The sequence below is a fragment of the Atheta coriaria genome, unplaced genomic scaffold, assembly GCF_025399875.1.
Source record: "Atheta coriaria isolate IRGN ID8LTWV9N9 unplaced genomic scaffold, Caltech_Dcor_3.1 hic_scaffold_7_pilon, whole genome shotgun sequence".
Taxonomy (NCBI): domain Eukaryota; kingdom Metazoa; phylum Arthropoda; class Insecta; order Coleoptera; family Staphylinidae; genus Dalotia; species Dalotia coriaria.
Genome location: NW_027045449.1, coordinates 11,148,112 through 11,173,383, shown reverse-complemented (window position 1 = coordinate 11,173,383; position 25,272 = coordinate 11,148,112). Strand labels below are relative to the sequence as shown.

Sequence of the window (25,272 nt, the reverse complement as noted above, 5' to 3'; positions counted from 1 at the left end):
TTAATCATTCAACATTGGATTACTTCCAAAATCGTACATCAAATATTTCAGTAAATATTAATTCATTATTAGTTTTTAATAAAAATGTAATTCGCTTTTACTCTCATGTTCTAGACATAGAATATGTCAATTCTATCAATAAGATTCGCAATTTATTTTAAAGAAATTAATTATATAAAGAATTGCTAATAATGCACTTTAGCGCGCCATCTCGGATTCAACTATTTAACTATAACTATGATTGAATCTCAATGCCAACTTTTATCCTATAGAAAGGAGCTGTCTTTAGGGTTTTCCCGGCAATTATTCGAATTTTTCTCGCCGTAAAAACCATTCTTGGACTTTAACAAACATTTAAAAAAAGAATTAGCCAAATTGGTGTAGGCATTGTTAAGTTATGCGCTTACCAACAGATTTTAAGATTCATTTTTATACTATAGATATGTATATTTAGTTGTACATTCTAATTTTTAAATTATTTTTCATTGAAACCAAATTACACAAATAACTCCAAAACAAAAAAAAGCTAAAAAAAGAAATTTTAATCTAGAGTCCTTAATTTTACCGCATTTCTAAAAATTTCAGAAATTTAAGAAAAAGACAAAAATTTTAGTCAAATTTTTAATACGTTACAAATTACACCAAATTACTCTCTGTTCGAATATTTTTTTATCATTTGTCTTTTTACTCGTGCATTTTTCCTGTCGTAGTTTCAGCAACGAGTACAAATCGTCGAAAATTGTCGTCGACGTTTGGCATGCCGCCAGAATTCGCCACTGATGTTCACTTTTGAGAAGTTGCACGCGCTCGGCTCTCGAAAGTTTGTCTCACTTTGCCGTACTATTATAACAGCAAACCTGGTTGAGCGCTGATGTTTATCCAAGAGGTAAAATTCACATCAGCGTACAGTTTTCGCGCACGACGGAAATCAAGAATGACAAATACGAGTTGCGCTCAAAAGTTCAATTTACGCAAAATTTCATTCCGTCGCCATAAATTAATCTCGCCTCTCAAGTTTATCAAAACAAGTTATTTCCGAGTAGATGATAGCGAATGAAATCATCTACAGTAGATATACTCAAATACAAAACAAACAAACGTATGAAAAAAAAGAGAGAAGAAAAAAAATGAATAAATATGGGTCGAATCGGTCACTGGTCACACTCGAACCGAATTCCAAATCGCTGTCGCTTTAACGTTTTTATTTTCGGACCGGGCAGATTGAACACACTGGATGTCGGGAATAACAAGTGCGGGCGTTTTCTGCACGCTGCACGATGTTTGCGCAGTGATCTATCACGAGTGCCTTCATCCATTTTAATTCGCATCGACGTTTATGCTTTCAAACAGGGCGAAAGTGAAAGAAACAAAGGAAAAAATATAAATAAAATGGAATTTTCGTTTTTCAATGGATTTCAAAGCAAATTTATGCTAAAATAAACTTAAAATATGTGAAACATAACCAATAAAATCACTATATGACATTAATGTAGTTCAGGTAGATGTATCTAGATGGTGCTACTTACCAATCTGCGTTGTTGTTTGTCTACATCAAACTAATGTAATAAAATTTTATCTTGTCACTAGCTTTTACCTGCGACTTCGTCTCTGTAGTGTTTAATAAAAATGTAATTTGTTTTTACTCTCTTGTTCTAAACATCGTATGTGTCAAGTCTATAAATAAGTTTCGCAATTTTATTTTAAAGAAATTAATTATATAAAGAATAGCTAATAATGCACTTCAGCGCGCCATCTCTGATTCAACTATTTAACTATAACTATGATTGAATCTCAATGCCAACTTTTATCATATAGAAAAGGGCTGTCTTTAGGGTTTTCCCGGCAATTATTTGAATTTTTCTCCTCGTAAAAACCCTCCTGGGACTTTAACGTACATTATAAAAGAAAAATTGGCCAAATTGGTTTAGGCGTTGTTGAGTTATGCGCATACCAACAGATTTTGCGATTCATTTTTATATTATAGAACTACTATTCCTAGGCATAATTTTCTGTTTTTTTCCGTTTTGTTATTAAACTCCCGTCGTAATTATTAAATATTTTGTCATCCACATAACACAATTTATAAAACCCGAAGCAACAAAAGCGCTACCAGCGCTGATGGCACGAGATTAATAATCTGCGCATTGAAGCGCGAAGCGCCGCCGCCGCACGAAGAAAAACGTATTTTCCATCCGAAAGCGGGACGCATCGGGACATCATCACAACACATCGGCGCAAAATGCCAGCCGATATAAATTAAATTACAATTTTGTCGTCGCATCGCGTCTCGCGAATAAATCCGTCCGCGCTCGGCGACAGGCATGTCCGTTGATCCGTGAACACTTCGCAAACTGGCTGTCAACGGCTCCCGCACGAAGAGTAGAAAAGAAGCGAAGAGTGGAAACGAGGCGGAGGTGAAGAGTGCGCTCAAGTGTCAACGATACGTCAACGAAACTGCCACATCAAACTGCCTCTAGCACGAAGGATAAAACCACCTCTACCACCACCCTAAAATCAAAATATCAACGCGACATTTTGTTCTTCATACATGCGTGACAGAAACTGGAACAACCCAAATCCGAACTCCTTGGAGTCCTGCGTATTGTTAACATTCAGCACAGATACTCATACAACATACACCTTTTGATGGGTGTCGTAAATGTTTGATGCGTGACCTTTTCCAGGATTTACTGACGCTGACATTTAGTGAGGTTATAAAATAAACGCGCATACTAATGATGTGTCGCTTACAATTCCATCCAGCTCTCCATGCACTGAATCTCTGGACGATTGAAGACCCGGAGCATTTTTCGTTTGGTTTTTTCTTTGTACCATGCGACACGGGTGTGTTTCGGGGCTAATCGGAGTTTTGAACCGATTACATTTTCTTTCAGGCGGATATTGAACGTTGCAGCTGATTTGTACATTGATGAAGCCACTGATTGTTGAATCTAAAACATAAAGTAACAAAATATTATTTTTTGAGACATAAAAAGTGATATTTTAATCACGGACGGCAAAAGTTGTGACTAAAGTACTTTAGTCACGGGTTTTAGTCACGGGGTGGAGCTTGCGCATGCGCATTTGCCTACGATGCCACACAACACCAAATAAATTGCTTGGCGCCATTTAGAACCTCACTTTTAATCAATCTCGTGGATAAAATGCCATTTAGCGCACTTGATACTTAATATTCTATTATTATTTCTTTTTTCTGTGTTTTTGTAAGTTATGTGCTTCATAAAATGATAAATTATTAACCTAACCTAGTTCCAGAATAACCCAAGATGTAAATTTTGTAAAATTCTGTTAAGCCAGCGAGAAAAACGACGCGCACGTGCCGGAGAAATGAAAAACAGCACGGCCCGGCGCAAAAGAACGTAAAAAGGATAGTGAGAGGGCGTAAAAAGATGTAAAAACATGAAACACCAATCGCAATTCCATTTACGCGCGCCTCGGACGCTCGACGAGTGTTTACTTATTTACGAATTTAATTCCGCGTATGGTCTTCATCCAGCCACGTGTCTCGCCCGCACCAGCATAACCTCAAACCACAACTACGCCGGAGTTTATGCCAGCTTGGATTCATCAACTTTTCACAAGCGTGCGCGCGTCTTGGATCTGTCTTGTTCAACACGTGTGATAAAAGATTACATTTATTTTGTTACACAGAGTAGAACTAAAAATTTCCTTCAAAAAATAAATAAAAACTTTTTTAAAGTGTATTAAAGCGCCATCTATATGTTAGTAGTGTTTAATTTGGTTGTAGTTGATTTTTTCTTGTCGAAAACAATAAAATACGTGTTTTTCGTTGGAAACTACTCGAACAAGTGAGTTTTATGTCAACATTAAAGTTCCAAACGACGTACGAGCACCTTTTCTTTACTATTTCACCGTGGCATAGTAAAAGTCATCCTGGTGCGCGTCAAGTCAACTTTTAAAAGGCGTAAATAATTCAAATGTTACTTTTAACTCTTTCCCGGAAGCGTGCTTTACGTCTCGCACACATCCCTGTCTTATTTTCACTAAATTTTGCAATTGCAATTTTCCAGCCGAGTTTTTATTACATTTCGCACATTTCTTATGATTTTATCAAACATTTAACGCAAACTGTTAAATTTTTCGCATTGCAAGCTCTCAGTTATATTAAAAAATTGCCATGCATTGCGGGCAGTTGAATTTTTAAAATAAAACGCGGTCCGGACGTGCGCGCGAAGAAAATTACGAGCGGTCATAACCTCACTTTATATCTACTCGCCTATGAAGAGAAGGAGAAAAAAACTTGTATGTTGTAGGAGTAATAAATGTTAAGATATGAATCGACGCGAATCAATTTGAACTAAAAACGAATAGATATAAAAGTAAAGGAACACAAAAAGTGTCGTTAGGATTGAAAACGATGAAAAGAAGAAAAAGTTGAAGGAAAAAACGATGACGTGCTGATAAATCCGCTCGTTTGGTCATCCCGGGGTAGTTACAAGCCATGAATCTACTGATACTTGTGGTCATGGTGGTGGTAATCATTTATATGATTATACAGTGTGTTTTGAGGTTTAATGTGGAAATTTGTTGCAAAAACAAAAGTTTTTATTGGGAATAAATCACAATTCGCTATGAATCACCCGTATGCGATTAGTGTGCATTCAAAGTATGAAAATTCAAGGAAATCTGGGGGAAAACTTTGTCCGGACCCCTCGAAACGATTTGTTACAGACGATAAACACGACATTACACAAGAGCAGAGGACATAGAAATGCGGCAATAGTGAAATAGTGAAGAAATATATATTTTGGGGTGGACCAACCCCATGTGTAACGACATATAACGTTTAGAAAGCATTTTATAAACAAAATTTGTAAATGGTCAAAATATTGAGTAAAATTTAAGCAAATTTTTGATTTTTGTTTTTTTTTTGTGTGTTGCTTTGTTATAGAGGAGTATTGGATGAGTCATGAAAAATAGTTGGCTACTTCCGGTTGCCACAAACTTCTCCCCTCGTTTTCGCAAACAAAGAAAAAAGCGCACAGACAGGAACAACACAATAAAAGTGCATTTTGTCAAAAGTGCACAAAATGTTTCCTCCGCTGGCATGCCGGAGATAAAAACAGGTCGTTATCGGTGCGATGCGCTTTCCACGCGATTTTCATTCGCTTCCTCCTTCCGAATTACCGCGACTACAACTGGTAAAGTAGACTGCACTTTGTCAGAAAATTAATGTTGCATTTTTATGTTCGTGTTTTCTATTTTTTTTCTATTCTGCTATAAAATCCAAGAGAAACAACAATATTTCAAATGTTTTAGTGCTGCCATCTATATCTTAATAGCACTAAAATAATTTTGATGAATTTATTTTTAAAAACATCAAGTTTTATTTTTAAACGTATTTACGTAGCAAATAAAATCAATCCAGGGAGATTTATTGCAGAATTCCGTAGTATCACATTTCTTATCACACAATTTGTGCTCGGGATGCACCACAAAACTCAAGATGTGCGATTAGGATGCAGACCACGTACGGAAATTTGCGCACAGCGGATGCATATATGAAGAAATTGCATCGCATCGCATCGGTTTCCAAGTTCATTGCGAAACAAATAAAAATAAATTGTCTGGTTTTCTACTTTATTAAAGTAGAATTTGTAGAATTTTCCCAAAAAATGTTTTTAAAAATAAAAAAAATTGAAGAAAAACTTTTTTTTTTCAAAGTTTTGACAAAATCGCGTCCATTCTTCACAATTTACAGCCTTCATCCGCAGCCTCCACATCGCACAGGTACTTACAAAACCTCCTCGTTCATCTCGCCGCTCCTCATTCTTTTTACTCAACACGGAAGCGCACACACTCCGATAATATACGACGGCCCAATTTCGTGCACTCACGCACTCTCGCTTACACCTAATAGCACCCTCATACCCGAAAAAGAGATAAAATATAAAAAAGCGAACAAAGCATGCCAAAAACGGAAATTATTCATTCGTGCAAGAAATATATTATAATCCTACGAAAAAAATTCATTTTAATTATTTTCCGGGTGGGATTTTTGAGATCACTCTGTATATATGCGCACCCCAATGAAAAAATCTGCATGTTCGACTCGGCTGCAGTTTACGCGCCCCAGAGACTCCAATTGAAGCCGGAAAAATGTGTGCGAAGGTGGATGCGGTCGTTATTTATTAATACGGCGCGACACGAGCGAGCAAAATCTACGACTCTACCCCGGCTACGATTTTCAGTTTTTCAGTTTTACATACACGCCAGATTTTTCCTGTTCCCGTTCACGTCGTTTGCTTTTTTATTTATTTTTTATCGGCCCGCCCAAAAGTTCCTAAAGTGCACATGTGTGAAATATTGAAAAGAACTCAAATCTCAATAAAATACTCAAAATCCATGCAGGATTAGTAGACTATTGATTGGTAGATGGCGCCACTCGGAATGCGTTTGACTCTTTTTTCGAAAATGAAGAAAAACGATCGGAAGCCAACGTGAGTCATTCACTGCGCCACCCCCAGAGCATCCTCGACGCGTTTGTCGGTGATTTGCAAAACGGCAGGGGGTGGCAGAGAGGGGGCGCGGTTGTCATTCGCACCGTCTTCGCATACATCATGCCCGAATCGAAACGTTTCGGCACTGCTTCGTTTTATGTCACGCTCGATTTACTCACCGAAAGTCTTCAGTCAAACAAGTCAATTCCACCGTTTTTACCAAGTGAAATATTTGAAATATCTACGCTATTGTTACACAACTTACCAAATAGGCATTTGGACCCGGAACACCATTATCAAAATGAGCAAATCTTGGAATCCTCGCAATTGCAAATCCTTTCTTTGGTTTTTCGGTCTCTTCCATTGAAAAACTAGGCCCGTCACGAGGTTTAAACGCCACGCGTTCCTGTGTACTTGAAAAACTCACTTCTTTCCTTGCAAATGATCTTCGAGCTTTCAATCTGTTGAAATCATCTCGGATGTTATACGTTGCGCATGTAGCATTCGGCTGTGGAATAAAACAGAGTTTATTTTATTTTGTTATAGCTTTGTAATTTAATCAAGTGTCGATTATCACGGCGATTAATTAATATTTAGTGCCGTGGTTGGTGAGTAAATCTAACGTAAGTGAATCGCAAACATCTATTCATTTAGAGTTTTGGTCCCTGGTCTCCGCGTTTGCATTCGCACTGATGAGAGTTAGAGGGTGGCGTTGAGAGGGCGGTCGTATGCAACCCCTCGTACACATATTTACGACTCGTGTGTGTGTTGTGTGTTGCGAGTCGGGCGGCCGCCACTAGGCGGGCAAACAATCAGCGTTCGGGGACAATATATTTCAATTAAACCGAAAACGATCCGCCACCGCCACCGCCACTACCGAAAACGAGACACAACACACAACACACAATGCTACAGACGACTACCGAATGCAACGTTCGATCGTTTGTAATTTACACCCTTGAAAACACCCACAAACTACTTAAAAATATTAAAACTAAATTTTTATAAAAATTATTTACAATAAGGTTATGTTGTTTTTTTAGCAATAAAAACACACTGTATGTTATTATTATTATAACATTAGAACATGCGGGAGAAAGTCTAACAATTGCAAACAAAGTGGATTTGCGTCGTTGAAATCGTCCCGCAGTTAACACCAAGGGGTGGCAAGCAAAGCAACGTCAAAATTCGCGAGTTGAAAGTTAGCGCCCAGCATGGGGGCAGCAAAGCGTCCTCACGATGATTATACGGGTTTCAATTCGATTGTTTTAGGGTGGGACACGTCCCCAAATGCAAGTTTATGACCTGTGACACTCTAGACTAAAAATTAAACTATACCTACATAAAAATAACAACACTCTGTATAATAAGAGATATTTTATACAGGGTGAATTTTGCATATTGTATAAAGTAGTCATTCATCTTGCTCTGCTTCAATTAGCGAAGAAAACACCCTGGAGTATAAATCACGCAGCGCCAACGATGCGCTTCGACGACTTTTACTTGATTAAGATGTATAGATTGCATCTAATTCTAATTCTAATTAAAATTACCTTATGGGAAGTTTATTATATAAAAATAAATCGCAAAATTTGTTGGTAAGCGCATAACTCAACAACGCTTTGATCAATTTGGACAATTCTTTTCTTAAAATGTTTGTTAAAGTCCAAGGATGGTTTTTACGGCGAGAAAATTTAGAATAATTGCTGGGAAAACCCTAAAACAGCTCTTTTCTATAGGATAAAAGTTGGCATTGAGATTCAATCATAGTTATAGTTAAATCGTTGAATCCGAGATGGCGCGCTGAAGTGCATTATTAGCAATTCTTTATATAATTAATTTCTTTAAAATAAAATTGCAAATCTTATTGATAGAATTGACACATACTATGTTTATAACAAGACAGTAAACACGAATTACATTTTTATTAATTAAACACTACCGAGACGAAGTCACGAGTATAACTAGTTTACTAATACTAATACAAATAATACACCTGTTTGGTTTCCTACTCAACCGCAATAACAAATATTTACACAAACGCACGTGGCCAAAATGGCCGCTGCGTAATGTATGCATCGGCGGCCATCTTGACCATCAAACACGCGTTGCGCTGCGTCTGTTTGTTTGCTTGACAATGGGCGATGCACGCCGCCCGGCGCGCACGTCACAAACATCCACGATGCGGCTCGTGCGCGTAATTTACAACCGCAAGGCATACGCACCAAGAACACACAATGGGTGTGCATAGAAAAATACCAATTAAACATAACCCCACTTGGATTTGAATGCGAATAACTTACGTGGCTTTGGACTATCTCCTCTAATCGAGCACGATTTGTTCGAAAAATCGCTGATGGTTTGGAATCATCTTTTTTAGGGATTGTGTTATAATCAGAGGGACCTGGATGGTCATCTGGGATGAAAAAGTCACGTGTTGCACCTGTGCCAAAGGGAACAGTGCGGTATTGTAAGAATTTTGATGATGAAGGGAATCGGGCGAGGTCATAAGTTCCAACACCAGGTTCTAAAAATAATTAAAAAATTAATATTAATCCCTACTAATACTATAAATGCGAAAGTCCTGATGTTTGTTGCACTTTCACGCAAAAACTACTTAACCGATCATCATGAAAATTTGAACACATATTCTTAGTGGTCCCCGAATGGTTATAGGCTACATTTTATTTAATAAAAAAAATTATTTTTTAAATAAAATAAAGAAATTGTTGAGCCAATAATACCTCTGCATCTGGCTATTTGACTACTTTATCGCCATCTAGCATTCCAGCAATGAAGCTCAAACCTAAGTACTATAGTACCATCACACTGTATTATCACACTGTATTACCGACAGCTACGTCAACATCAAATCCAATTGACTACACTATGGAGACTGTACACTATACTTCCATAGACTATACTTTCAGCCATTCTACTTCATTGTTACTACTTCTGCGACTACTAACGCGTACGAGAGCAACTTCATTATTTTAGATATTCGCGAGCGAAGCCGCGGGTTAAAGCTAATATTTAAATAAATTATTAATAATAATTATGCACATTACTTTCAACCCCAGCTTTTTTCTTGCGTTTTGAACTCAATACTTTACAACCAAAACCAGTTTCTGATTGAGATACTTTTTTCCGTATTAAAGTACTGCGTAGTTCATAATCTCCAGGACCTGGACGATCATCATTCGCTGATTTGAAGCGTCTAGATGACATATTAAACCCTGCATATTTATTTGTCGTCCGTGTAATTAAAGGTTTCTGTATATTGTAATCTGGTGGCCCAGGAAAATCCTATAAAAATAAAACAAAGTAAATTTTTGGTATGCAACTCAATATACACAATATTTCAGGTTACAATATTGAAATTATGTTATGTTTGTCTTAATAGTATATTAAAAGTATAAAAATATCCTGCGATTAACAAAATTCGTCACAACTTACACACGCAAACAGAATTTATGAACGCCAACGAAAATATCCGCGCCGCCCACGTGTCCAATTAAATAAACCGTGCTTCCTACTTGCGCGATGCGTTTCACAAGTTCATCAGATCGTGAAATTAAATTATTCCATGTTAATTACACGCAGATATAAATATCACTTCTCTCACATATGAAACACCGCTTATAAAACTAAAAAAATGTGTTGTTACCTCGCGTAGAGTTTGATTCTGAATGGATTCCATCATTCGTGGATTGTACGACATGCCTACTGCCATCTCACGAGCGCGTGCCGTAAGCTCCGCCGCAGGATCCTCGCGCTTCTCATTCACATCATAGCTTCCTGGGCCAGGAAAATCATTGAGTGCAAAAATCGTCCGTCGTGGCTCTGTCCGCGCCGACCATTTACAGCCGCCATACATGCGTTTCGACATATTTGCGCACTTGAACAAAGCGAGAAAAAATCATATCGTGTTAATCTCAGCACTTGAAGATAACATTAATAATAGGTTTTATCGATAGACTTATCAAACATCTGTTCGATGCTAAAGGTAGCACAAACAATTTAGAATTTAGAAAATTCAGATAAATCGGTACTTTACTTGATTCACGCAGTAACGAGCTGGACCCAATGTTGTATCCACGACATCCGGTGGATTTTTTATGAGTTTATCGTTCTCATCGACGGTGTAACCATTGTCGTCCATGTGGGATGGCACGGAAGGTCCTTTCACATCGTTGTAGAAGGGAACTTTACACACGTAGAGTTTACGAGTACGGCGTGGGGGTGGTTTTAAAGTAGTTGATTTTTGTTTTATTAGTTCTTTATCTTCTTCTAAGTCTCCTTTAGGAAACTCTTTTTTATTGCTTGTAGTTTGGGCGAAGGTTACTCGTGGTGCTCGGTTTTGCATGGAGCTACCTCCGATGATTTTGTGTTGGTCCACAGGTCCATAGATTGCTTCTGTGTAGGTGGTAGGTACGAATGGTTTGCGGTAGGTGTTGGATGAGAATGGGACATAACTCTCTGAAAAAATGAAAAAAAATCTTAAAATTCTAAAAAAATTTGGTTTTGTGAGCAAAAAAATTGTTTTTTCAACTTTAAACGCTTGTAGTTTCTAAAATTTATGGAAAATTTAAAAGTTTATTACATAAATAGATTCTGTATTTAATCCACTTTACAACAACACTTTATTTGTGGTTGCAGCATAAAAACTAATAAAGTTCACATTTTAAATTTGCTCCAAAATTTATTTTCTTAAAAACGTCGATTTTTCTCAATATTACCATTATTTCCCTATTAAAAAATGATTACCTTTGATAGCAGCTACTTCATCTAGCAAATAATAACTGGGTCCCAAAAGAACACCAGTTTGGGAAGATGGGAGTAAAAATCGAGGCGATAAATTATACATTTTTAAGAAAAACTTATTCCGCAGAAAAAAACTATGAAAAAACGCGTGTATTGTCAATGTCAATTGACATAACGAACCAAACCTAACTTGTTTAATAATCACAATTGAACAAATTAAATTAAACACGCTCATTGTACTAACAATCAATTTAAATTAGCAAAACTTTACTCTTGTTCCTACTCAACTCATACGTGTTTAGTTCTTTACCAAGTTCAGAACAATGTCACTTTTAACAAATCCATTAGTTTATTTGTTTTAATATTAATTAAAAAAGTTACTCTTGAAAATATACAAGAATGTTCTAATTTTGAATTTGGAGCTGAAAATTCTCAATGTAAAGTAAGTGACTTAAGTCACTCTTTGCTTAAACTGGAACGACGTGTAAGATCATTGGAACAACCAGGTATTGTTTTATATTACAAGATATAATAATAGAATATTAAGTATCAAGTGGGTTAAGTGGTCATTTAACCACGGGACTGATTAAAAGCGAGCGTTTAATCAATCGAGTGTATAATCATGTTTAACCACGTTATGCTTTTCTATATTTTTCTACTTTTACTCTATTTTCCTACCCCATGACTAAAACCCGTGACTAAACTACTTTAGTCACGACCTTAGCCTTCCGTGATTAAAATATAACTTTTTGCGTCTAAAAACCGCTTTAAAAGTAGAAAAATATATAAAATTAAAATTTGACTTTAAGTATGGATTATTTCTGATGAGAATGAGCGTTGGTTCCGATGCGTTGAAGGTCCATGCAAATGTCGACCGGAAACGAAAAGCCTCAACTGTTGGAATGCGCAAATGTCTAATCTGCCATCAAAACAAATAATTCCACATGATATACGAACAATGTAAGTCCAACAGATGATTCATTTTACTTTAATTCTTTAAAACGATTTCTATCTATATAATTCTATGATAAAAACTAATTAAATCTATCTATAAAATTTCAGAGACTTAGGAATCAATCGATTGAGCACCCTGAATAAAAAAGCCTTTCAAATTTTAGCGCACTTGAACGAAATTGATCTATTCGACAACGATATTGATTATCTACCCGAAAATATTTTCGATAACTTGGATAATTTGCTTTATCTGTAAGCGCTGCCTATTTTTAAACAAAACCTTTCATCTGATAACACATTTGTTGTTCGCAGAAAGCTACACAAAAACAAAATCGAAGAATTGGCAAATAACACCTTTCAAAAACTGCGTAATCTCCTAAGTGTTGATTTGTCACATAATCATTTACAAACACTTCCTGGAGATCTCTTCGCCGGAAGTTTAAACCTGATTGTTGTTCATCTTTCTGGAAATCGATTACAAAATCTCCCTGTGAATGTTTTCACTGATTTACGCGCAGTGGAAGATTTAGATCTGAGTGAAAATGCATTGTATAATTTAGATGCGCAGATATTCAATGACCTTGAAAGTTTAAAAACTTTAAAATTGGCTGAGAATTCTCTGGTTGAATTGCCATCGAAAATTTTTTATAATCTACACAATCTAGAACAGCTCACGCTGCGACGAAACAAATTACAAACATTATCACGGCGACTGTTTATCAATTTACAACAATTACGAATACTTAATTTAGCTGCCAATCAGTTGAGTCATATACACGCACTCGACTTTGTTAATTTGGCGAATTTAGTTGAGTTGCATCTAGAACAAAATTTTATCGCGCATATTCCAGAGGATATCTTTAAAGGGACACCTGCTTTACAGAAGTTATTGTTGTATTCGAATAATTTAGAAGCAATTGAAGAGAAATCTCTTAATGGATTGCACAATTTAACTTCTTTGTTGGTTAATAATAATTTATTGAAGTCTTTGGATGCAGGGGTGTTTGAATCGACACCACGATTGCAGAAATTGCATTTGGATAGTAATAAGTTTCAGTTTTTACCGGCTAAGATTTTTGATCAGTTGAAAGAACTACAGTCGATTAAATTGACGAAAAATCCTTGGCATTGTGATTGCAGTATTCTTTATTTGTCACTGTAAGTTTGGAATTTATAGAAAATGGTTTGTATTTTCAAAAAATTTGATGTTTCACAAAAATTTTTAAAAAAATTTAATTTTTTCCTCAAAAAAGAACACTTTGTAGTTTTTTGCAAATTTTAAGAAAATTTTAAACATATTAAGTATTTTTGGCGAATAATACGAACATATTTTATACGGGAAAACAAAAAGAAAACTGAAAAATTGTCGGGTTTAACAGTTTTTTGTGCTTTTTGAAAAATTTTTGAAAAAAAAAAAACCTTAAATATGGAAATAAATATTGAAAATGTGTTCAAAAATATTAAATTTTTAAAAATTTTTAAATTTTTGAACATGCAAATCAATAAAAATCACTTTTAGCGTCGCTAGCATTTTAAAACCAATTTCTAATCAAAAATTTTAAACATTTTTTCAATAGCTGGCTTCATGATAACAAAAATACCATCTGGGACACCCAACCAACGTGCCGTGGTCCAGGAGACTTAGGCGGAGCACTCCTGGTAAACATGAACTTCAACACCCTTTGCGATGGTCAATGGGCCAGTATGCTCAACCATGCACCGCGAGTATCCCTGCGTAATAACGTCAACATATTCAACAATCGCACAAACGTCACCGAATCAAACGTCGAAAACGAAGAGACTCCCAATCCGTAAACATGGTGGACGAAACGCCCAAAACCCTCACAGCCGACACCAGCAAACTGAAACGCATGTCCTATGAAACCAACGACTCAGCATCAGATTTCACCACCACCAACGAACCCGACCAGCACGGACGTCCAAGCGCAGGCACGTCAATCACAACACTAAGAGTCCGAATCATCAAAGATGATAACACCTCAGACACTTCGAAATCAAACACAGAAAATGTACCCAAAGTGTAATCTATAATCTATAATAAAATATAACGTTGATTTGTATGCCCAAATGCCAAATTTGACGCAAAATAAGTCATCTATGACTGATTGTTAGTATGCTTTAAAAATTCCAGTGAATTTGAAGATGTTTCTGAATTGTGGTGATGTACCTATCTATTTCATGGTTGCACGCTAGCGATCAACCACAGTGACGATGGTGACTTGACTTGAGTAATGCCGATCGCACTGCTGCTAGTATTCTTCATTCTGTTTCTAATCTGGCTGGTCATGGAGCATTTCGACGCCAAGATAAAACAGAATGCGGCCAGGCGACCCGCTCAAAGAGAAGCAAGACACACATCCATTCAACGCGCCGAAACCCCAATCATAATGAAAAACACTAAACAGTCCAGATTCAATTCAAGTCAAAATGTAATATTCAATTATGAACCGTCATATTCTCATCACGCGCAAAAATCGAAATTCTTATCTGGTAAAATCAAGGAAAATATAGAAATCAAAGAAGATACACACGAAAAAGAATCGCAAGTTACTCCAATTGATAGCAGTCAATCGACCCAAAGTCCAAACAGACCCACGAAACAAATGTATATCAACATAATTATTAATAGGATATTAAGTATCAAGTGGCTAAATGGGGACTTTACTCACGAGATTGATTAAAAGTGAGGGTAGTGAATGTTTAACAACGTTTAGCCACGTGATGCTTACACCAGTTTATCAACTTTTTTAAATCATCAAAATTGGCATTTCATACGGTTTTGTACTGCACCGTAGACAAATGCGCATGCGCAAACTTCGACCCGTAAATAATACCCGTAGATAATACCTATTATCCACACCTTAGCCATCCGTATATAAAATATCACTTTTTGTGTCTAAAAACTGACGCTATAAATGAATGAAGAAAAAAAAATGATAATTTTTTAATATTTTAGCGTTTTCAAGTCGATGTCCAACGAGCGATCATTACCAGCGCCCAAAATACAACGACGTCCAACTGGTTTCTCTTACAACCCACCACCACCTTCCGATGAAAGCGATATCTGCATAAATACAAATATAGGCAAGGATTCTACAAAATCAATCGATGATCAAGTCATTTCACGTCCTTCGTTAACAAATACAGTGTTACCATTGGACGAACGCGAAGCGTCTGCTGAATCTGTAGATGACAAAGCGCGGCGTGGAAAACGTCACGGGAAACCACTCACCAAATATCATAAATAATATTTGTACATGCCAATATACAATTCTATCAATATCTATACATAGCTAAAGGCATTATGTTGTATTGCATGAGTGGGTTGCGTGATCCTCTAGTAATAAATTGATTTGTTTTTTATCGATAACTGTCGATAAGCCGGATTATTTTTTTTCTAATACATTTGCGCATTTGCGAGATGCGTTAGTCGTGCGCAAACGTTGCGCCAGTGATGAGTACTAGGTGATTTCGCCAATTAGCTCACCATGAAGCTGTTGCTTGCATGCGTGGCGCTCTGCCTCCTAGGGCGAGCCCATGCACAAGGTATATTATCATAAAATTACAAAAAATATCCAAATAATTTATTTAAAAAAATTCGTTTTTCTTTTTAATAGATGATTGTGTACTTAATTTAAAAGATGTTCAACTTATACCAGCGGATGGTGAAAGCATCAAACTTGAGTATACCGGAAATATCGAAAACATTCAAATTACCGGTCTTCATGCCCAACACATCAAATTTGAGATAAAAGATGGAGAAAATAAAGTAGAAATTACTTTACAAGAGATGAAAACTTATCATGAATCAACAGAATCCACGCCTAATGCAAGAAGTTTGGATTATAATTTGGCTTATAAATGCAATGGCGTTGACACAACAAAAGACGTAAGTACACATTTAATAAATTTAAAAATAGAAATTTTAAATTTTGTGTTATATTGTTGTAGGGTCTTACAATAAAGCTAGAGTTTGCTAATATTTACAATCCTGAGTGTATAAAAGGTTGTAATGGTAATAAAATCGAGTATACCCTGCCAATGCCCTTCCCTGTAATCGACTTGAACTTGCTGCAAGAAATCATATTTCAAGATATCGATGTATACAATGTGGATTTGGACGTCGCCATCTCAAATTCCAATTTTGAGGTACTTGCAGAAAAGTTGGGAGATTCAGGAATGAACAAACAGTTTAAGCTTTCCATGAAACCGACAGTGACGATAACTCAGCCAGAGACTTTGACAATTACTGTTACTGTAAGTATTTCAATTTCACACCTTTTCAAAAATAATCTGACTATACCTTCAATATTCTTGAAAACTAGGATAAACCTGCACAGGCAACTGAAAAATCAATAACCATTGAAATTGATATTAAAAAAGATGAAAGTACCAGTATGATTGAATTCGAAGAAACTACTTACACCGGCGAATTCCGAATTGATGAAGCACCACTAGGATTTTCTTTGAAGGCTAAGATTGCTGATCATGCAGATACAACATTTACAGTTACCGGAGGTTGTATGCTTCTTTTATCTTGTTTAATATCATTATGTAATAAATATTTAAAATTTAGATCACAGTGATTGTTTTGTCGCTACATATGCTGATGTAGAAGTTGAAGTTAAAAGCACAGCGTGTCAATTGCCTTATGGAAAATCCGTTTTGAATCTGGAATTGAATGCGATTCAGGGTGGCCAGACAGTTTCTTCAGCCGCATTGTTGATTTCTATTGTTTCGAAACAATTTGAACAAAACGCCTACGTTGTTGAATATACTCCAGGCGCGCCGCTGGGATTGAATATCAAGCTACTGAATACTGGAAATGATGATAAATTTAAATGCGATTCTGATCAACTTATTTGTTCTAATAAGGACAAAACCATTAGTTGTGAACTGGTGAGTGATTTTCAAGAAACAATGTTGAAGACCAAAATACATGTTTATAAAGAGGATGATGAAAAGGATAAGATATCCGTGGACGTTATAATCCAATCGACTTTAAACCCAATTAAATTTACTGAGATTAATTACGAAGGCACAATTGCTTTGGATAAGCAAATAACGTTTACTCCTAATATAGAAACAACAAAACCCTGTGACACGATGACGTTTGATACGGAAAGGAATGATGAGATCGAAGCAAAGTGTACGGGTAATATCATTACTCTTTCAACAACACCCAACTTTAAACCGATAACTGACCCATATCTCTTACTTACGTTAACTGCTGAGATTGTTAGTAGCAAAGAGAAAGGTAGCGTGACTTTACTCCTTAACGTGGAGCAGAAACCGGAAGTGCAAGTCAAGTTCAAAGAGCGCGTATATCAAGGAACTGTTGATACCAAGAACAACGTGAATTTTGATAACGGAGAAGGACCATCCTTGGAAAATTTGAGTGAAACTCCAACTATATCTATTGAAACAGCCGATTCTAATTTTAAGGCCGTATGGGATACAGACAAGATAGTAATAACAGTCGACGGAGTACTTCCTTCAGAGATGACAGTAGCAACATTCATTTTGCAAGCCAAGCTAGCTGATGGTACCACTGATCAAACTGCAATTGTTCTGGACATTGAACCAAAGGATCCAGCATCAATCATCAAGTTTAAGGAAAACTACTACATTGGTTCTTTCGATAACAAAAATACTATTGACATTGATCCAAAGATAGAAACAGTTACGAATTGTGAAAGCATGGATCTTGTTTTGAACAAATTCAAAGACAAATTCAAAGCTGAATGCAGCGGTACTGTAATTACTATAACAGTAATGGAGGACTTTCAAACTAATGACCAATATCTAAAACTTATGTTGACTGTTACGGAAGGAGACAAGACAGGTTCAACTACCATCGTGCTTGACGTCAAACAGGATACAGAACCTGGGGAAATAGAGTTTACACAGCCGAAGTATGAAGGAACCATCGCAATCAATAAGGAAATATCATTTACCTCTGAGGATCCGAAACTAACTGGTGCATTCGAAAAAGCAACTTTGAGGATTGACGAACATGAAGAATACTTCAAACTTGATTTGGAAGAAAGTGGTACAATAAAAATAACAGTAGAAAAATATTTTCCTCATACTTGGAAAGCCGTAACTTTCATTATGACAGCCAAAACAACCACAGGAGATGAAGCAAAGACAGCGATTTTGTTAAACATCGAACAAGACACCACAACTCTACCACCCATAGAATTCACTAAAATCTACTATGAAGGCACTTTTAACAATGAAGAAATTACAGTTGATCCAGAAATTGAGTTAAAAGAAGATTGTTCACAAATGCAGCTAACTTTAGATCCAAGTGACATTTTCACGCCATCCTGCAACGGAAAGTCTGTTGTGTTGGCAGTTAATCCTACCATTAAAGCAGTATCATCCGATCCTTTGGTATTGACTATAACTGCTACTGCTACTGATAGAGCGAAGGGTACAGCCACAATTGTATTTGATATACCACAACAACCTGAGGAACCTAAGATGAAGTTTACAAAGACCTTATATCAGGGAACTGTTGATACAAAGAACAACGTGAAGTTTAATAGCGGAGAAGAACCTTCCTTGGAAAATTTGAATGAAAATCCATCTATATCTATTGAACCAGCTGACCCTAATTTCAAGGCCGTATGGGATACAGACAAGATAGTAATAACAGTCGAAGGAGTACTTCCTTCAGACATGACAGTAGCAAGATTCATTTTACAAGCCAAGCTAGCTGATGGTACCACTGATCAAACTGCAATTGTTCTGGACATTGAACCAAAGGATCCAGCATCAATCATCAAGTTTAAGGAAAACTACTACATTGGTTCTTTCGATAACAAAAATACTATTGACATTGATCCAATGATAGAAACAGTTACAAATTGTGAAAGCATGGATCTTGTTTTGAATGACGACGAATTCAATAACGATAAATTCAAAGCTGAATGCAGCGGTACTCTGATTACCGTTACAGTAACAGAGAAATTCGTTCCAACCACTGACCAATATCTAACACTTATTTTGACTGTTACGGAAGGAGACAAGACAGGTTCAACTACCATCGTGCTTGACGTCCAACCAAATCCACCAACTGGGGAAATAGAGTTTACACAGCCGAAGTATGAAGGAACCATCGCAATCAATAAGGAAATATCATTTACCTCTGAAGATCCGAAACTAACTGGTGCATCCGAAGAAGAAACAACTTTGACGATTGACCAACATAAAGATAACTTTGAACTTGTTTGGGAAGATAGTGGTACCATAAAAATTAGTGTAAGCAAGCCCCTTCCTGCTGATTTGAAGGCAGCAATTTTTATTATGACAGCCAAAACAACCAAAGGAGATGAAGCAAAGACAGCGATTTTGTTAAACATCGAACAAGACACCACAACTCTACCACCCATAGAATTCACTAAAATCTACTATGAAGGCACTTTTAACAATGAAGAAATTACAGTTGATCCAGAAATTGAGTTAAAAGAAGATTGTTCACAAATGCAGCTAACTTTAGATCCAAGTGACATTTTCACGCCATCCTGCAACGGAAAGTCTGTTGTGTTGGCAGTTAATCCTACCATTAAAGCAGTATCATCCGATCCTTTGGTATTGACTATAACTGCTACTGCTACTGATAGAGCGAAGGGTACAGCCACAATTGTATTTGATATACCACAACAACCTGAGGAACCTAAGATGAAGTTTACAGAAACCTTATATCAGGGAACTGTTGATACGATGAACAACGTAAAATTTAATAGCGGAAAAGAGCCTTCCTTGGAAAATTTGAATGAAACTCCAACTATATCTATTGAAACAGCCGACTCTAATTTCAAGGCCGTATGGGATACAGACCAGATAGTAATAACAGTCGAAGGAGTACTTCCTTCAGACATGACAGTAGCAAGATTCATTTTACAAGCCAAGCTAGCTGATGGTACCACTGATCAAACTGCAATTGTTCTGGACATTGAACCAAAGGATCCAGCATCAATCATCAAGTTTAAGGAAAACTACTACATTGGTTCTTTCGATAACAAAAATACTATTGACATTGATCCAATGATAGAAACAGTTACAAATTGTGAAAGCATGGATCTTGTTTTGAATGACGACGAATTCAATAACGATAAATTCAAAGCTGAATGCAGCGGTACTCTGATTACCGTTACAGTAACAGAGAAATTCGTTCCAACCACTGACCAATATCTAACACTTATTTTGACTGTTACGGAAGGAGACAAGACAGGTTCAACTACCATCGTGCTTGACGTCCAACCAAATCCACCAACTGGGGAAATAGAGTTTACACAGCCGAAGTATGAAGGAACCATCGCAATCAATAAGGAAATATCATTTACCTCTGAAGATCCGAAACTAACTGGTGCATCCGAAGAAGAAACAACTTTGACGATTGACCAACATAAAGATAACTTTGAACTTGTTTGGGAAGATAGTGGTACCATAAAAATTACTGTAAGCAAGCCCCTTCCTGCTGATTTGAAGGCAGCAATTTTTATTATGACAGCCAAAACAACCAAAGGAGATGAAGCAAAGACAGCGATTTTGTTAAACATCGAACAAGACACCACAACTCTACCACCCATAGAATTCACTAAAATCTACTATGAAGGCACTTTTAACAATGAAGAAATTACAGTTGATCCAGAAATTGAGTTAAAAGAAGATTGTTCACAAATGCAGCTAACTTTAGATCCAAGTGACATTTTCACGGCATCCTGCAACGGAAAGTCTGTTGAGTTGGCAGTTAATCCTACCATTAAAGCAGTATCATCCGATCCTTTGGTATTGACTATAACTGCTACTGCTACTGATAGAGCGAAGGGTACAGCCACAATTGTATTTAATACACCACAACAACCTGAGGAACCTAAGATGAAGTTTACAAAGACCTTATATCAGGGAAGTGTTGATACAAAGAACAACGTGAAGTTTGATAACGGAGAAGAGCCTTCCTTGGAAAATTGGAATGAAACTCCAACTATATCTATTGAAACAGCCGACTCTAATTTCAAGGCCGTATGGGATACAGACAAGATAGTAATAACAGTCGACGGAGTACTTCCTTCAGACATGGCAGTAGCAAGATTCATTTTACAAGCCAAGCTAGGTGATGGTACCACTGATCAAACTGTAATTGTTTTGGATATTGAACCAAAGGATCCAGCATCAATCATCGAGTTTAAGGAAAACTACTACATTGGTTCTTTTGATAACGAAAATACGATTGACATTGATCCAAAGATAGAAACAGTTTCAAATTGTGAAAGCATGGATCTTGTTTTGGATAACAACAAATTCAAAGCTGAATGCAGCGGTACTGTGATTACCATTACAGTAACAGAGGACTTTGTTTCAATCACTGACCAATATCTAACACTTATCTTGACTGTTACGGAAGGAGACAAAGCAGGTTCAACTACCATCGTGCTTGACGTTAAACAGGATACAGAACCTGGGGAAATAGAGTTTACACAGCCAAAGTATGAAGGCACTATTGCAATCGATAACAAAATATCATTTACCTCTGAGGATCCGAAACTAACTGGTGCGACCGAAAAACCAACTTTGAAGATTGACCAACATAAAGAGAACTTTGAACTTGATTGGGAATCAAGTGGTACAATAAAAATTACAGTGAAAAAATCCCTTCCTGATGATATGAAGGCTGTAATTTTCTTTATCACAGCCACAACAACCAAAGGAGATGAAGCAAAGACAGCGATTTTGTTAAACATCGAGCAAGACACCACAACTCCACCACCAATTGAATTCACTAAAATCTACTATGAAGGCACTTTTAACAATGAAGAAATTACAGAAGATCCAGAAATAGAAATAAAAGAAGATTGTTCACAAATGCAGCTAACTTTAGATCCAGATGATATCTTCACGCCATCATGCAAAGGAAAAGCTGTTGAATTAAATGTTAAACCTAACTTTAAACAAATAACTACCAGTGTTATGATACTGACTATAACCGCTACTCACACTGATAGAACAAAGGGAACTGCCACAATTGTATTTGATGTACCACAACAACCTGCGGAACCTGAGATCAAGTTCACACAAACATCCTATGAGGGCAATGTTGATATTGATGGAAACGTGGCATTCTCTGATGAAAATCCAGCACTGGTTGAATACGAAGGAATACCAGATTTGAGTGTTGATAAATACGCTGAGTATTTTGAGGTTGTTTGGGATTCGGAAGAAGAACAGATTCAAATTACGAAAATTGGAGATAATATTGAATTGAACGTAGTCACTTTCATTCTTACAGCCATGACATCAACTGGGTCTACGGCAGAAACTACTATTATATTAACCATTGCCCATAACGCTGGAGGTGACCCACCATCACCTAACCCTATCAAATTCTCCAACGCGTTGTACTCAGGCAGGTTGCAACAAGAAATCAACAAGGAATGGAAAATAACTTTGAACAATGGTCCAATTACGATTACTTCTGGACAATCCAATATTCACGTCGACCTGGATAGCGAAGACCCCAGCACATCTGAATTCACAATCACAGAAGTTGTCACCGATAAGGAATTCGTGTTAACTGTAACAACAGGTGCAGATTTTGATGAGAGTGTAAAGATGGTTTCCTTCCCAATAATTGCCACAACTACAGATGATGAAGGCTTCACCATAGTATCCTTAGAAATCATAAGAGATACTGAAGAGGTACCTTCAGGCATTAGCTTCGAAGAGTACAAAATCGCCCACAGCAAAATTGAAGACCAGGTTACAAATTGGGAGGTTGTCACGATGAAAGCAACAAGCAAAGACACTCAAGACGAGATCACCTATGAATTAACAGGAATAACAGGGGTATCCATTGACCCTACAACTGGAGTTGTAATTGTGACGCAACGTCTACCCGTGGGAATTCTTGAACTGGAAATAACAGCCACAGGAAGTCATAGCAAGAAAACAGCTGAAGCACCGGTAAGTAACAGTAAATCTGGTAAAACCTAAATTTAATCACGTATTTTATCAGTTGGTATTGGTCATTATAAGAGATGAAGACCAACCCATTCTGGATTACAAAACAGACTATTCCCATGTTATTATAACACTCCCAGAAGATCAAAAAACAGATCAACTTGTCTTGCCGAAACCCGCGTTTGCTGAAGAAGAGTATGGTTTCTGTATAGAGGAATATATCCCGGAAATTGAAGGTACATACAAAAAGACCTCTTGAAACAAACATAAAATATATCATTATTACAGATATCTTCTATATCGACAATGGTGATGTAAAATGCCGCCAATTCATTCGTGAAGAACCCAAGTTATTAGAAATGGAGGTACCCCAATTTACGGTCATAGTCCAACAAAAGAAACTTGCCGACATTGGAGATGGTAAATGCCCTCCTGAATCATCTCGACACAAACGTGAGATAATTGAAGGTATTGCAATGAAAGAACAGTACACTCCCAATGAACCCCACAAGACCATCATATCCGTAAAAATTGAAGATATAAATAATAACTCTCCAATAATGGACACCACGCGTGTTGTGGGTTATCCCAACAAAAACCTGGTGAATTATATCCAACCGCCATACCTGGTAAAATTACACGCGACCGATGCAGATTCAGCAGATGGTAATTTTGGTAAAATTACATATTCGTCTCTGAGTCCTGATCAATTGGAGGTGAATGGCGAGAGTGGAGAAGTATATCCCACGAATGCCATGTATGATGACAGTGATCAAGTGTACACTGTACAAGCCTGCGATTCAAACGCTGAAGGCCAACCTGAACATTGTGTTCCAATGATATTGGGGGTCATCTTGTTGGATACCGACCACATGGCTACAATCACAGTAAATAAGAAAATCGACGAGGTGGAATCCTTCCTTGCATCAGTCTCCACTGACAAAGCAACGGTGCATCTGTTATTCGTAAACAAGATGTACCAGAATGCTCCTGTAACAATGGCTAATCCCTTCCAGCGCCATATCCGTGACACCACCGAAGCTCCCACACGAACCTTGAACGCTATCATCTACGCCTTGGACGAAACCAAGGAACCTTTAACTTTGACCGAGATAAAAGCTTTGTTTGTAGACACAGAAAACGTGGTTGTTACTAGCACAACAGTCATTAGCAGTGATGAAGGATCTCCCGGGTCTTCTGATGATAACGTTGGTTTGATCGTAGCTGTATCTATCATAAGTGTTATGCTGGTTGCTGTTCTTATTGGAGGAGCTTTCTTGTATCGACGAATGAAGTAAGCCCAATATTAATAATCTCTATTAAGATAACCTTATTATTATTATTATTATTTATCTCCAGAAATAGCAACAGTATTCCGTACAGGTCAAATTTGGACAACGAATCATCTCCTAGTGTTTCATCCGGATCCATCAAAACAACTGAAGACCTACCTGATTCCAAAGTGGAGGAGAAATCAAGCGCAGGCAGTTCCCCAGTGTTTGGTTACAAGAAGAAACCCGCACCATTACCACCAGTATTCCCTACTCCCCCATCTGCCCCCTCCCCACCTCCTGAAGAAAAAGAAGAAGAAAGTGACCTGCAAAAGATGTAAATATTTGATGAATTATTGATGACCTTGAAGTAATTTTTGTTTTTAGAGAATTTGTCAAACACCCGGCTCGTATCAGTGATGGTATGCTGTCTAAAAGAATTGAACGACGTGCAACAGGTTATCCCCTCAACCCTTCACCTTCACCAGCTACGGTTGATGAGATCTTAGAGATTGCCGATATCGATACCCAATCTGTTCAAAGCACGCTCCCACCCTACAAACCACCCGTTGATGATGACCTTGATTCTGTCATGACTGAAGGCACGTCGAAATCTGTGAGCTTCAACAAGGAGGTCCGCCATTCGATATTGTTCGACGACCCGCATGATTCCGACGCATCAATATAACCTAATCGTACTTAACGCATGTAAATTAAACGTAAAACTAATATAATACTTAAGTCTATCTGCTAATCTCGTTTAATGTCGTTACCATTTTTCCCGATCGTAAAAATTGTTTAAACTTGCTAGA

The 25,272-nt window shown here is 37.1% G+C and overlaps 3 protein-coding genes across 3 annotated transcripts; 2 read left to right on the top strand and 1 right to left on the bottom strand.

Moving 5' to 3' along the window:
- Positions 1-2,673: 2,673 nt before the first annotated feature.
- Positions 2,674-11,440, bottom strand: LOC135796211 (sperm-tail PG-rich repeat-containing protein 2-like). The gene is made up of 7 exons (XM_065308140.1): positions 11,250-11,440; positions 10,540-10,961; positions 10,150-10,380; positions 9,551-9,788; positions 8,786-9,009; positions 6,748-6,990; positions 2,674-2,951 (listed from the first exon to the last, which is right to left on the bottom strand). The coding sequence occupies exons 1-7, from the start codon at positions 11,347-11,349 to the stop codon at positions 2,748-2,750; spliced, it is 1,662 nt and encodes a 553-aa protein (XP_065164212.1). The 5' UTR covers positions 11,350-11,440; the 3' UTR covers positions 2,674-2,747.
- A 233-nt stretch (positions 11,441-11,673) lies between these two features.
- On the top strand, positions 11,674-15,513 carry LOC135796222 (leucine-rich repeat-containing protein 15-like). Its single transcript, XM_065308153.1, has 6 exons — positions 11,674-11,752; positions 12,056-12,206; positions 12,309-12,452; positions 12,513-13,358; positions 13,778-14,826; positions 15,178-15,513. Exons 2-5 carry the CDS (start codon positions 12,157-12,159, stop codon positions 14,013-14,015), a joined length of 1,278 nt encoding a protein of 425 aa, XP_065164225.1. The 5' UTR covers positions 11,674-11,752; positions 12,056-12,156; the 3' UTR covers positions 14,016-14,826; positions 15,178-15,513.
- A 142-nt stretch (positions 15,514-15,655) lies between these two features.
- On the top strand, positions 15,656-25,206 carry LOC135796692 (uncharacterized). Its single transcript, XM_065308819.1, has 9 exons — positions 15,656-15,767; positions 15,839-16,110; positions 16,173-16,478; positions 16,547-16,739; positions 16,798-23,192; positions 23,245-23,425; positions 23,478-24,483; positions 24,549-24,797; positions 24,848-25,206. The coding sequence occupies exons 1-9, from the start codon at positions 15,710-15,712 to the stop codon at positions 25,146-25,148; spliced, it is 8,961 nt and encodes a 2,986-aa protein (XP_065164891.1). The 5' UTR covers positions 15,656-15,709; the 3' UTR covers positions 25,149-25,206.
- The last annotated feature ends 66 nt before the right edge of the window (positions 25,207-25,272 follow it).

Bases quoted from the DNA above. Each gene is read 5' to 3' on its own strand.
- LOC135796211 (XM_065308140.1), bottom strand. From the start codon at position 11,349: ATGTATAATTTATCGCCTCGATTTTTACTCCCATCTTCCCAAACTGGT. The intron at 9,010-9,550 runs GTAATGTGCATA...AATTATTTTTAG, and splicing joins GAAAAAAGCTGGGGTTGAAA to AACCTGGTGTTGGAACTTAT. The intron at 2,952-6,747 runs GTAAGTTGTGTA...TTTATGTTTTAG, and splicing joins CGGGTCCAAATGCCTATTTG to ATTCAACAATCAGTGGCTTC.
- LOC135796692 (XM_065308819.1), top strand. From the start codon at position 15,710: ATGAAGCTGTTGCTTGCATGCGTGGCGCTCTGCCTCCTAGGGCGAGCC. The intron at 16,111-16,172 runs GTAAGTACACAT...ATATTGTTGTAG, and splicing joins GCGTTGACACAACAAAAGAC to GGTCTTACAATAAAGCTAGA. The intron at 24,484-24,548 runs GTAAGCCCAATA...ATTTATCTCCAG, and splicing joins TTCTTGTATCGACGAATGAA to AAATAGCAACAGTATTCCGT.
- LOC135796222 (XM_065308153.1), top strand. From the start codon at position 12,157: ATGTCTAATCTGCCATCAAAACAAATAATTCCACATGATATACGAACA. The intron at 12,453-12,512 runs GTAAGCGCTGCC...TGTTGTTCGCAG, and splicing joins TTGGATAATTTGCTTTATCT to AAAGCTACACAAAAACAAAA. The intron at 13,359-13,777 runs GTAAGTTTGGAA...TTTTTTCAATAG, and splicing joins AGTATTCTTTATTTGTCACT to CTGGCTTCATGATAACAAAA.